General features: G+C 40.2%; 1 protein-coding gene and 3 non-coding genes across 4 annotated transcripts; 1 reads left to right on the forward strand and 3 right to left on the reverse strand.

Annotated features, from left to right (window-relative positions):
* Positions 1-1,786: 1,786 nt before the first annotated feature.
* trnaa-ugc (transfer RNA alanine (anticodon UGC)) lies at positions 1,787-1,858 on the reverse strand. The gene has a single exon. It is a non-coding gene; the product is annotated as a tRNA-Ala (tRNA).
* A 307-nt stretch (positions 1,859-2,165) lies between these two features.
* trnaa-ugc (transfer RNA alanine (anticodon UGC)) lies at positions 2,166-2,237 on the reverse strand. The gene has a single exon. It is a non-coding gene; the product is annotated as a tRNA-Ala (tRNA).
* A 149-nt stretch (positions 2,238-2,386) lies between these two features.
* Positions 2,387-2,458, reverse strand: trnaa-ugc (transfer RNA alanine (anticodon UGC)). Its single transcript has one exon. It is a non-coding gene; the product is annotated as a tRNA-Ala (tRNA).
* Positions 2,459-2,769: 311 nt separating this feature from the next.
* On the forward strand, positions 2,770-5,172 carry LOC130103826 (zona pellucida sperm-binding protein 3-like). The gene is made up of 8 exons (XM_056270153.1): positions 2,770-3,374; positions 3,840-3,958; positions 4,037-4,140; positions 4,233-4,410; positions 4,553-4,670; positions 4,751-4,833; positions 4,916-5,007; positions 5,081-5,172. Exons 1-8 carry the CDS (start codon positions 2,829-2,831, stop codon positions 5,149-5,151), a joined length of 1,311 nt encoding a protein of 436 aa, XP_056126128.1. The 5' UTR covers positions 2,770-2,828; the 3' UTR covers positions 5,152-5,172.
* The last annotated feature ends 8,429 nt before the right edge of the window (positions 5,173-13,601 follow it).

Consider the following 13,601-nt stretch of genomic DNA (forward strand, 5'->3'; position numbering starts at 1 on the left):
TTTTTATGTTTGATAATAAAACACAGCGTGATATAAAAGTAGGCTATATGAGTGTTTACTCTAATATGGTGAATATTAGAATGTTTAGACCCATGTTTGCTGTTAAATACTGTGTTTGTGGATATCTGCGCAAACGTAGATATGTATAATGTGGTGACAATAATGTTTCATAATTTAGAGCGACTCCATCGCTTCAGTAAATGTTCTCTGCATGGACTGTGAGTTTGAGTCACTCGCGCTGTGCGTTTGAAAAGCAAAACGCGCCAAGCTTTAGGCTTCATGTTTTTACTCCAATCTCATTTCATAACGTCATAACGAATGGAAACATTTGAAGTAACATATGATAATCCATATATTTTTCTCTAGTGTAGTGTTACTGAAGTGTTCATTTTTAACGATTTATAGGCTGCCTGCTATAGGATATTGTTATTATTATTTTACGCAGCCCTACTCATGTGTATATATATATATATATATATATATATATATATGTGTGTGTGTGTCTGTGTGTATTTTGTACATTTTAAATCGCAATTTTAACCAGAAAAATCTAAAATGTATTCCCAAAATCGTGCAGACTATAGTTTATCTTGATATCAAAATGGTCACAGGTTTTTTTTTGTTTTTTTTTCACAGGGACTATATGCCCCTGATTAGTCCTGCTGACTTAAAAGTTCATTTGAGTCTCTGTACATGATCATGGTAAAATGAAAATTCAAACACCTTGGAAATGACAGGTATGTACTATGTTTCAGGAATGGCACAAAGTTATGTGACTGTTCAAGTCTCTATCTTTAGATCAGTGTTCAATAATGAGCTTTTTTGTCCTTTGTTGTGTATCTTTGGATTATGTTGTGTTGTAAATAAATCCAAACAATCAAAAAGCCATTCTTTTTTAAATCTCTCCTCATTCTTTGTGCAAGGTTCCTCATAATAATAGGGGCTGATAGCAACTGATAGGGCCATTATGGGAGTGTCTTTGTCTTTCTCAGGTGTGAAACACATCAATATTCATGATGATTCACGCCCTACTTGCGTTAAGCTTTCTTACACAAACCATGTTTTATAAATTTTAAATTAATATATTGTTTTATCTGAATGAGTACACAGGATGATTTTCACATAGTTTTGAAGCAAACATTCTTCGCTACGTGATACAATTTTCAAAAGTCTTGTGAAGAAATAATCAGTATGGGTTTTATGACCTTATTTCAGTGACAATTTTTTTTCTTTCACAAACCACGCATAAACGTCATTATCTCAAAACTACAAACTTTTACATACATGCTGCTGACATATTATTGTAGCAGTTTGTGCTGAATACAGTGTAATCAGACTTTAGCCATGAAAATCTCACAAGTAACAGAAATAAGCACAAATGTCAGAGCATGTCAGAACACCCCCAGGGCCCAGAAAACACATCAGACCCCAGAGGGTTAAGGCATGAAGAATATTTTTTTTCAAGGAAAAAAACTTTTAAATATATAATTTTGATGATCAAAGATGAGTTTTAAGGGATAAAATGATTAACTACATGGGGACTTTAAATCATCCTGTTCCACTAGATACACAAGTATATCAGCAGGCATGTTCATCCCTGGGTCTCAGTGTCCATACTATCCATCCTAAACAGTATGTGAGATAAAGAAAGTAGTGGAAAGTTCCACATTGCTTGGAGATGCTGGGGACTGAGCCCTGGACCTCATAATGCACACAATGTATAGGTGTATATGTGACTTATGCGTATATGTGATATATGCCTTTGACTCAAAAGACCAATATTGCTTGGAGATGCTGGGGTTTGAACCCAGGACCTCATACATGCAAAGCATGCGCTCTACCACTGAGCTACATCCCCTCTTTGTGCTAAGTGTGTTCTGTTATTTACGTAGATGTGCCTTTAAATCAAAATTTATAGGTGATAAAGGTCAACACTGGAGTGCTTACATATCCGGTTCCGAGGTTCAAGAAACAAGCAAAGAAAGTTCAACATTGTTTGGAAATGCTGGGGTTTGAACCTTGGCCCTCATATATGCAAAGCATGTGCTTTACCACTGAGCTACATCCCCTGAACCAACTGATGTTTTTCTTTTGTTTAAATATTATTTTCTTTATCCACGATGGATTTGTGCTATATGCCTTTGACTTAAAAGAGCAACATTGCATGGAGATGCTGGGGATTGAACCCAGGACCTCATACATGCAAAGCATGCGCTTTACCACTGAGCTACATCCCCTCATAGTGAAAAGTGTGTTCTGTTATTTACCTACATGTGGCTTTAAAACAAAATTTATAGGTGATAAAAGTCAACACTGGAATGCATACATATGCGGTTCCGAGGTTTAAGAAACAAGTAAAGAAAGTAATGGAAAGTTCCACATTGATTGGAGATGCTGGGGATTGAACCCAGGACCTCATACATGCAAAGCATGCGCTCTACCTCTGAGCTACATCCCCTGATTTAGCTGTTGTTTTTTCATCTTTAAATATTATTTTCTTTATGGAAGATATATATGTGAGATATGGCTTTGACTTAAAAGTCCAACATTGCTTGGAGAAGCTGGGGATCAAAGACCGTAAATACTGTAGGTCATGTAAGTGGACAAGTGGTCAAGTACAAAGACGGCAAGTGTGGCTATTTGGACAGGCGCATACAAAATGTGCAGAGTGGTGCTTCCCCAAGATGCATACACTCTACAGGTCCAGAGGAGAATCAAGAACGATCAATTAAGGTAAAAGGGGTGGGGCCACCTTAACTCAAAACTGTACAAAATGGCAAAGCCAAGCGCTGGTGTGTGTTGTGGTGTTTGTGTTAAAGTTTGTTAGGATGGGGTTCCTGAAAGTTGTCTTAGTGGTGGTTGTGATTGTTGCATTTGATCTGCCTGATGTCTTGGGAAGTTTGAGGTACAGTCATAGTCCAAGAAGCATCGGGCCAAAATCAGATCCAGCTTCCAGAAGTCCTGCCCTTTCTCCTCTAGGGCTCTGGAACCCTTTGCAAGTGGATTCTCCGTTTCAGAGTCCTTTGGGTTCCGACTCCAAAAGCCTTGCACAGGAGCCTTTTGGCCTTCAGGAGAAGCAGCTGTTGCAGGGTCCAGTGAAGCCTTTGGATTGGAGGTATCCCATCGTTCCCGAGGTGCAGAGCGAGTTGGCGGTGGACTTTCAGTTGAGGCAACCCGTGACTCCCAGCAGCGTAGCGGTTCAATGTGGCGAGAACCGGGTTCTCGTAGAAGTCCAGCAGGACTTTTTCAGCAATGGTCAGTTGATCCAGCCAACTGGTCTGTCTTTAGGTGGATGTCCTGTTGTTGGTCAGGATCCTGGGTCAAGAGTGCTCATCTTTGAGTATGAATTACAGGACTGCAACAGTGTGCTGATGGTAAGAATTAATAAATCTTAATTGGTTATTTGTTGTTGCAGAGGACATTTCAAGGAATGTCAGTTCACTTGGCTTTACAATGCCAGCTAAGACCAAGTTCTATGTCTTTGAATGGGCAAATCCTGAATTTTCAAGCTACTTGCCTTTAAATGACCCTTCAAACCAACATCTGATGTAAACTATCCCATAAATGGTATGAAAGGAGCTTAAGAAACCATAACAATAAATCTTGTACACTTAATAGCATCTTCAATCCCAAGTGCATGCTTCCAAAACATTGACTGTCTCTGGCAACACCGGAGCTTCTGAGGGCAGCTGTGGTGATGTGAATAATTGACTAATTCGTAATTTTTCTCTTTAGGAATTCCACCATATTGCACAGTGCACCTTCTCTTAGAAATATGAGGTCTTGGTGTATGTAAAGTCTGTGGGATGACCCTCTTGGTAACCACAATCTTTTTACAGATGAATGAGGATGAGCTTGTCTACACCTTCTCTCTTACCTATACCCCTGAGGCGCTTGCAGGTACTCCGATTACCCGGGCCGATGGTGCAATTGTTGGTGTTCAATGCCATTATCAAAGGTACGGTCTCTCTGTGACTTTCTGCACTTTCTCATGCAACTGGGAGACCATTTTAATGGGTACTTTCATGAACCGCAGGCTCCAAAATGTAAGCAGTGATGCCTTGAGGCCAACATGGGTCCCTTATGCCTCAACAGAGGCTGGTGGAGAAGTCTTGCTGTTCTCCCTGAAGATCATGATGGGTTGGTACAGGTTTTCTTTAAAAAAAATGTAACTATTGCTACTGCTATTGTGGCTGTGCCTAAAATGTTTTTTTTTTTGTGTGTGTCTGTAGATGATTTGTCCTATCAGAGGCCTTCATACTCCTATTTCCTGGGTGGTGTTATTAACATCGAGGCATCTGTGAAGCAGTACAATCATGTGCCTCTGCGTGTGTTTGTGGACCGTTGTGTGGCCACTCAAGCACCCGATGTGAACTCTCTTCCGAGATATTCCTTCATTGAGAATCATGGGTAAGGTCGTGGATCTTGATGTGGTAGGACTGTTTAAGTTGCTTTTTGTAACCACTTTGTCACAGTCATGGGTAAGGTCTAGTTGCTTGACGCTCAACAGTTGACATTCATGAGTTGCTCTTTGTGATTGTTTTGTTGTCAGGTGCTTTGTGGATGCCAAAACTACAGCTTCCAGCTCCCGCTTCATGCCTCGGTCCCAGGTTGACAAGATCCAGTTCCAGCTGGAGGCGTTTATGTTCCAGGAGGGCAACAGTCCTTCTGTATGTACTATGAATATCATGAGTTAACTTGACTTCTCCTCCCATCTTTGGTTTTGTGACTTGTCTGTCATCTCTTGCAGATCTACATAACATGTATTCTGAAGGCAACTATTGCTTCTGCACCCAGTGACGCCCAGCGCAAATCCTGTTCCTTTGCCAATGGGTATGTTTTAAAAAAAAATATATTGTATGTGGTAAGATGACTTTTATCATGTTGAAGGCTCCATGTCTTTGTTTTGTTGCAGGTGGTTTGCTGCTGATGGAAACGACCAAGTTTGTGGTTGCTGTGACTCAACATGTGGTCCTGATGGTGAATTTGCTGCTTCTCCCTACGGAGGTTGGTAGCTTTAGCTCTTTCTAAGGTTGCTTTTGATTCAAGTGCTCTAACTTGGCTTTTTTCTTCTCTCTAGGCATTCAGTGGGAAGGCAAGGCCTCACTTGGTCCTGTAATGGTTCAAGGGCAAAAGAGAGGTTCTCAATAAAACTGACAAATCAATCCTTGATTGTATCTGACTTGTCATTTACCTGCATGTCTGATTTAACTGCTTTTGACTCTAAAAAAGTGCCTCATTCTGCCAATGTGGTGAAACTTATAGTCCTTCTGTACTTTTCAAGTCCCATATAGCATCCAACCAAAGGGTTCCAGAAGTTAATAACTTCTTTCTCCATAGGATGCTTAAAATGATGAACATTTTAAAGACTGCTAGTGAAAGCCCGCTAGTGAAAGCCCATGTTTATGCTTTTGAAGCCATTAGTTTGTTACTATTTGTTTAACATGACTTCCTGGTGAAAATCATTACCACTGAGGAAATTATATAGTGCTTTCATTTGTACTACTGTGCACCTAAAGCGCTTCACAACAATATCAGGGGATCTCTCCTCAACCACCACCAGTGTGCAGCATCCAGTTGGATGCAATGACCGCCACAGTACAGCGACGCCAGTGCACTCACCACACCAGCTATAGGTGGAGAGAAGAGAGTGATGGATCCAATTCAATGGATTGGGATTATTAGGAGGCCATGATTGGCCAGGGACAATGGAGGGAATTTGTCTGGGACACGGGGGTTACATCCCTACTCTTTACGAGAAGTGCCATGGGATTTTTAATAGCCACGGTGTCAGGACCACGGTTTAACGTCTCATCCGAAGGACGGTGCTCTTAATCTGGCAAAAGAATAATTCCAAAAGAGCTCTGCAGGGAACACCTTATCCCATAAAGCACTGTGGGTGATGTAATCGGGTGTCTTTAAACATTATTTTCTTTTGTCTCTGCATATTTTGATCCTTATTTACTTATTCAACTTCCACTGAAGTTTGATCACGTTGACTTGTAGAAGACTAATTGACTGCTGGTTCATTTGAAGTGCTTCAATGTGACATTTTTATTCTACACACCTATAGTGCAAATTGATGCGGCACGTTCATTTGAGAAAATATGGGTTTCTATAAGAGAACTGTTTGGGGTGTGTGCAGTATGTTGTAGAACAGAATGTCAAAGTATCCTAGGAAAATCCTAAAGGAACCAGCAGCGACTTGTTTTCTGGGTTTTGGTGTCATACCTGCAACACTCTATAGACTGAACATATTTGCTTGCGCATAACGTAATTTTTCACAAATTCAGTTTTTTTTTGTGTACATGGAGACCATGTAATGTAATTTTTCACAAATATTAAATCATTATGGTATAATAATTTATACCATAATGGTATACTTTGAAAATCTTTTTTCCAAAGTTTGCTTTGGCCCGCAAAAAGCTGTTGTCATGTAAATGAACAATGCATAAGTTTTTATTTGAAAATTGTGTAATGTAAATACCCCCTCAATGTGTCAGATAAGAGACAAAGTGCCTGTGCACAAATCCACACTTGATGTCTTGGCCACTTGACCACACGTCTGTTTGACAGGAAGTGCGTGCGCAAGACATCCGCATGTCTTGAAAATACCAAAGCTCAGTGCCCCTAAATCATGAGATGTTGTGGAAAACATGGTAATACTTTATTTTGATGGTCCCTTTTGAACATTCTGTTGACTGTAGATGTGTCCCAATTCGGAGGCTGCGTCCTCAGGAGGGGGCATTTGAAGGCCGATTGCGTCACAACTGTGCGGCGTGACAAGGTTGTCCCAAATCAAAGCTGCAACCTTCGGAGGCCGCATTCAAAGGCTGATTGCGTCATCGTGGTGCGACAAAGGCTACCCCGATTCAAAAGCGACTTCAAATGCGCCCTTCGTTTCCCCGTGAAATGAAGGATACACAGTTTTTTCAGTTCCATTTTATTTTTGCTGGATGTGTGGTAGGGCAAGTAAAGTTTATCCATGAGGATTTTGAAATGATCAGTTGCTCCAATTTCTTTCGTGTCCCTAACAGCAAGCTCAAGTCTATGAGCCGTACAATGCCAACCAGTGACACCAGGGAACACGGCCTGCATTTTTGAACTACTTCCCCATTTTAACGTCCAAACATCAGAGCTCCATCAGTTGCTTGGAGAGTGCAAAAGAGACTCAAAATACTCTGTTGATTTGGATCTTACATAATAAGTGTTATACATCATTCAAAACGTCATTCTTTTATTTGTGTACATTCATAATAAAAACAAAATGTTGTGTTTTTCGAAAAATAAAGAAAATAAACATGATGCACGTTCTGCCGTCTCTCTCAATGTGAAGTTCATTCTGAAATGCGACATTAAATTAACTGCAACTCAGCAAATGTTTGTCACACAGACTTGAGACATATGCCTTTACAAAGCTTGAAGTCTCTTTTTTCAAATGGTGTAAATTATATCAAAAACAAATATTCTCTGTTTAAGTAATCCGTATGAAAGCAACGACATGTACAGTTTCTTCAGTTCGAGCTCATTAGCTCTAATGTGACCACACCCATGCGCGCACGAGCGATTGACATGCAAATTGTCCATGTGAAGGAACGCAGAACTGTAAACGCCCCATACCCTCAAAACAAAGAATCAGAGACTTCAGTAACGTACTCCTCTTCTTTTCATCGAGTTTGGAAGACAAGTGTTTGTGCTGTGCTGTGCTGTTGACCTTGGATTTACCTCAGAAGAATTAGAAGAACGCGATTTGAAGATGAGAAGATTTTTAAGGTAAGACATGTCCACTCATAATAGTAAGCATGTTATTGTTATATAAACTTTACATTGTAGCATCTAGTCAAACTGGTGCTAATGTACTTTATAAAATGAGATTGGAGTAAAAACATGAAGCCTAATGCAAAATTTATATACATGTACACAGACATCCCAAGTCTCCCGGAAGTTCCGGGAGTCTCCCGCATATTGACAGCGTCTCCCTGATGTCCGCAAATTAGTTCAAATCTCCTTGAATCTAGAGCGAGAAAGAACATACTGCGCGCCAAGGTTATTATAGTTTTGCTTTTTTAAATTAGTTTTTATTTAATATCGTTTTCAATTTTGCTTTAAATTTAAGTTTAGTTTTAGTTAGTTTCATTAATGGTATTGTTAGTTTTAGTTTAGTTTTTATTTTGCAAACACATTTCTATTTAGTTTTTATTTTATTTAGTTTCAGTTTTAGTTTTAGTAATTATAGTTTAGCAGAGCTAACAGAACACTTCCAGTGTAGACCAAAGCGAGACGATTAATTTCAGCAAAGTTTAATGTTTGCCCAGATTACAGTTAACTCTTGTGCAGACATCTTAATAATACAAATAAAATAATGGTTTGAGATTGAACAAAGCACCAAATAAATAGAACTTAAAAGTAGACAAGAAAACAATATGAATAATTCAGACAAACTAATTCATATTAAAGAGTAAATCTTGTTAAACATAGCTTACTTTTTTTCAGCTGTACATGTAGCAGAGTGGCCACTGGAACATAACAAAAAAACAGCTCAATTCATCTGACTACAGCCAACACAACCTGCTGTGAAGCCATTGTAATTAAATAATAAGTATCTATGCAGTGTGTGAGTGTGCACTGTGTACATGTCTTTATATCCTGGTGGGGACTTAAACCTGAATGCACACAGACGCATGGGGACTCGTGTCACTTTGGGATAGGTACACAAGCTTATAAATCATACAGAATGAGTTTTTTTTTTAAATGTAAAAATGGAGAAAGTTGTGTGTGAGATGGGTTTATGGGTTAAGTTTATGGGTCTGTGTAGTGTGTGTGTGTGTGTGTGTGATGGGTCGGGTTAGTGTAAGGAGACAGAATATACTGTTTGTACAGTATAAAAAAACCATTACGTCTATGGAGAGTCCCCACATAGTGGACCAGACTGTCTCTGTGTGTGTGTGTGTGTGTGTGTGTCTGTATGCGCGTGCTAGTTGGTGTGTCGTGTCCTGGTATTTCCTAGAATCCCTACATTGTCAACGTTAATGAAAACATGATATCTCAAACATACAGAATTACATTCACGAGTTCACATTTACATCAATTAAACAGAGTAAAGATTATGCGTATTTGGCGTGCTGTCCAGGGGGAGGGCTCCGAGCTCGGAAATTTTTGCCCGAACCCAGAGTGCCCCCCCTTGTTGTAAGAGTATTTAGGAGAAGAAGTGAGGAGATGGGGTGGTGGAGAGATGCTGTTAGACTGTCAAAGAACTGAGTTAAGTTTGCTGAATATATACCTCTTACCTCATTGATTGGGAGTGTGCTCCACTCGTGTCTAATTAGGCTTGATTACCTGAATGTGCTCCACATGTGTTTAATTATCTGAACATGCTCCTCCCGAACTTTGTTAGGAAACATCATTTAAAGTTTTTTTTTGTGCTTGACGGACTTGTTTGCTGTTGCACCCGCGCATTGCAAACAGCATTCTAAAAACGCTGCGCTCAAGTTAAAAGAAGTTCAACTTGCGTCTCATTACCTTGTGTTATTTCCCATTCCACTGCCACAAACGCATCCTTTATGAACAGCCGATGTGTTCTACGTTACGGTCCTTCATTGAGCACGTCACGACACACGGTTAATCGCCTCAGCAACTTCACACGGGTGAAGCGCCAGGCATTTCCCTAAACAGCCAGGTCAGATTTTCCGCCAAAGTAAAGAGCTTATTAATTACGAAAACGATTATTTATTTTTGCTCATTATTATTTTATTTCAGTTAGTTTTTCAGTAACTGTTGTTAGTTTCGTTTCGTTTTAGTTTTTCATTTATTATGAATTTTTTATTTTATTTCAGTTTACGAAAATGTTTTTTGACCAATAGTTTAGTAATAGTCTTATGCCGCGTTCCAGGCAACCTGTAACCCGTGTTTTTCCAACCTTATACCTGTGAAAGTGCACTGGAACGGCAGTCAAACCCGTGACTTCCCACCCGTGAAATCGTACTAGATCGATGCACTCCCAGTTACGAGCTCTGACGTCACAAAGCCCGCGAAACCATACAAAACAACAATGGTTTGTTTACATCTAGCTACCACAATTCCTTGCGCTCAGGTAGTTTGGCGTGACTGGCCTGGAACGCTACAAAGTCGTGAGTCGTGGTTTGAAGTCGTGATTTACGTGCTCAAAAACCTGCCTGGAACGCAGCATTAGTTTCAGTTTTCGTTTACGAAAATAACCTTGCTGCGCGCATGACATACATAGCGCGCGGTGCGCGCACGGCAGGGAGGGAGAGAGTGAGAGACCTTGCGAGTGTGTCTCACGAAAGCTAGTCAATCCTCCCCGTCAACAATCCAGTCACCAAGATATACCTCCCTGAAATGACTTCTTGCAGGTTGGGATGTCTGTGTCCACGAGGATGTTTTTATGTTCGATAATAAAACACAGCATGATATAAAAGTAGGCTATATGAGTGTTTACTCTAATATGCTGAATATTAGAATGTTTAGACCCCTGTTTGCTGTTAAATAGTGTGTTTGTGGATATCTGCGCAAACGTAGATGTGTATTATGTGGTGACAATAATGTTATGTTAATGTTAATAATTTGGAGCGACTCCATCGCTTCATCGCGCTGTGCGTTTGAAAAGCAAAACGCGCCAAGCATTAGGCTTCATGTTTTTACTCCAATCTCATTTCATAACGTCATAACGAATGGAAACATTTGAAGTAACATATATCCATATATTTTTCTCTAGTGGTTCAAAATCGTGCAGCCTATAGTTCAGGAGTCACCAACCCGTCGATCGCGATCGACAAGTCGATCTTGGAAGCATTTTAAGTCGATCGCGGAGAGTTTTCAAAATCATAGAAAAAACACCAATATTTGTATTCATTATTATTTATTAATTAAAAATGCACCATGTGTGAGCCTACTGTGTGTAGTAAATCGTGTCTAGGGGATGCAGAGGCGCGCGCGCCGTTACAATGACGTCATTTTGGGCTCATGCGGATGCGTCGAGTATAAACAAGGCTTCACGCTTGAACCAGCTCAGCCACTTCACACTACGCTCACATCAAGCTCTTCAAGCTAACGATACGCAAGCTAACAAAAGGATGGCACAACGGTGAGGGAGTAGGCTATTGCTAGTTTGAAATCTGCAGGGGTTTTCTATGGCGTTATTCCCCTATCAAATGTCGAGAGCGCATTATTGTAGCGCGAAAGTACATTAATATAATGCGCGAGCGTGAATCTCAATGCTCGCGCGCGGAATATAATGTGCCGAGCACGAATCTTTCTGCTCACGCGCGGGAACTGGGCGCGCACTCTCAGATACACGCTGCTCTTGTAAGAATTTTCTCTGCGCTCGCTCAGAGAATATGCCTGCACTTAAAACGTGTTCAGTGCAATCGCGAATCTCTCCTCTTCGCTTAAAGTAAGCAGTGCTATTCCATGTTATGTAGGTTTTTTTCCCACTTTTTTCTGCTGTTCTGTAAAGCACTTAGGCCAGCCAGTGGCTGTTGTAAAAATTAGCTATATAAATCAAATAACGATGTGAATGTCATTGGTTGTTTTTGGTCATAATCCTTGTCCTTGTGTCCCCATTGTCTCTTGTCTAGCTTTGTTCCCTGTACCATTGTTGGTGATTCTATGTTTAGTCCAAGTTTATGTTCATGTCAATTTCATATTGTCACTTCAACCCAAATCGGTTTATTGGAATAAACTATTCTTGGGTTCAATTCAACTCGACTTCAGTGGACTACATTACACATATATTATAGACATGATTCTTTTTTTTTTTGTCTTAATTTTAAAATCTGAAAGTTCTTGTTTTAGGTTCTTCATATAGGCCTATTATATAGGCTACCTTGATATATAAAAAAACATTAAGAAAGGTTTTAATAATTATTAAAACCTTTCTTAATGTTTTTTTTTTATTGAATGAAACGTTTTTCATTATCTTAGAAAAAACATTAAGAGAACGTTTATATAATGGGAGAATTGAACGTTTGAATAACGTTCTTATAACCAAGCAAGAACGTTAATACAACGTTTATATAAAGGGAGAATTGAACGTTCTAACGTTATTATAACCAAGAAATAACATTAATACAACGTCTATAAACTGGACGTTTTGAAATTCCATAGAACATTCAGAAATAACGTTTTTATAACTTAATGGGAACGTTATGAAAACGTTCTTATAACCTAAAATTGTTAGCTGGGGAAGAGGAGAGATTCGCGATTGCACTGAACACGTTTTAAGTGCAGGCATATTCTCTGAGCGAGCCCACTCAGCCCAGAGAGAGAATTCTTACAAGAGAAGTGTATCTGAGAGTGCGCGCCCAGTTCCCACGCGCAAGCAGAGAGATTCGCGCTCGCGCATTATATTCCGCGCGCGAGCAGAGAGATTCGCGCTCGCGCATTATATTCCGCGCGCGAGCAGAGAGATTCGCGCTCGGCACATTATATTCCGCGCGTGCGCAGAGAGATTCGCGTTTGGCACATTATATTCCGCGCGTGCGCAGAGAGATTCGCGCTCGGCACATTATATTCCGCGCGTGCGCAGAGAGATTCGCGCTCGGCACATTATATTCCGCGCGTGCGCAGAGAGATTCGCGCTCGGCACATTATATTCCGCGCGTGCGCAGAGAGATTCGCGCTCGGCACATTATATTCCGCGCGTGCGCAGAGAGATTCGCGCTCGGCACATTATATTCCGCGCGTGCGCAGAGAGATTCGCGCTCGGCACATTATATTCCGCGCGTGCGCAGAGAGATTCGCGCTCGGCACATTATATTCCGCGCGTGCGCAGAGAGATTCGCGCTCGGCACATTATATTCCGCGCGTGCGCAGAGAGATTCGCGCTCGGCACATTATATTCCGCGCGTGCGCAGAGAGATTCGCGCTCGCGCATTATATTAATGTACTTTCACGCTACAATAATGCGCTTTCGACATTTGACAGGATAATAACTCCATAGTTTTCCTGCATAGACAATTATGAGGCGGCCGCCTCCGTCAAATTTATAGTTAAGAAACAATATAACGTTATAGACTACACACGACCAGAGTGCTGTTTTATTGAATGCAAGCACGATTGAAACCAAGATACTGATTTCATAACAGTTCAATAAACAAATAGTTAAAATTAAGTTACCCTACATTTTTAGACGCAATTACTGTTTTTGTTCTGTTTCAGCAGCGAAAATAGTTCCAAACAACAGAACCAGCGCATCTCACAGCAACACTCATCCATTATTCATCACTGAATGATTCAGCGTTTTGAATAATCGCTCGAGTCAAAGATTCAATTAACGTTACCCATTATTAAACCGCCTCATTCTGAATCAATCAGCCGTTTGAACGAATCGTTTGAATGAATGACTCAATGACTCGCTCATTAAGACGGCCGCCTGCCGCTTCTACTGGCGGTTTAGTTTCAAAGTATCATTCTTTTCAACATTCCTTATTTGTATATTCAAAAAATATTCAAAACAATCTCATAATCTCATTTAATACAGTTATAATTTTTCAATGTAAATTATTTAATTTGATTGGTAACAGCCTTGTCTTATTATTTTAATTGAATGTATTGATAAAATGTAAGAATTTGAAATGAAATTT

Source organism: Rhinichthys klamathensis, unplaced genomic scaffold, assembly GCF_029890125.1.
Source record: "Rhinichthys klamathensis goyatoka isolate OS25496 unplaced genomic scaffold, OSU_Roscu_1.1 h1tg000298l_1, whole genome shotgun sequence".
Classification (NCBI taxonomy): domain Eukaryota; kingdom Metazoa; phylum Chordata; class Actinopteri; order Cypriniformes; family Leuciscidae; genus Rhinichthys; species Rhinichthys klamathensis.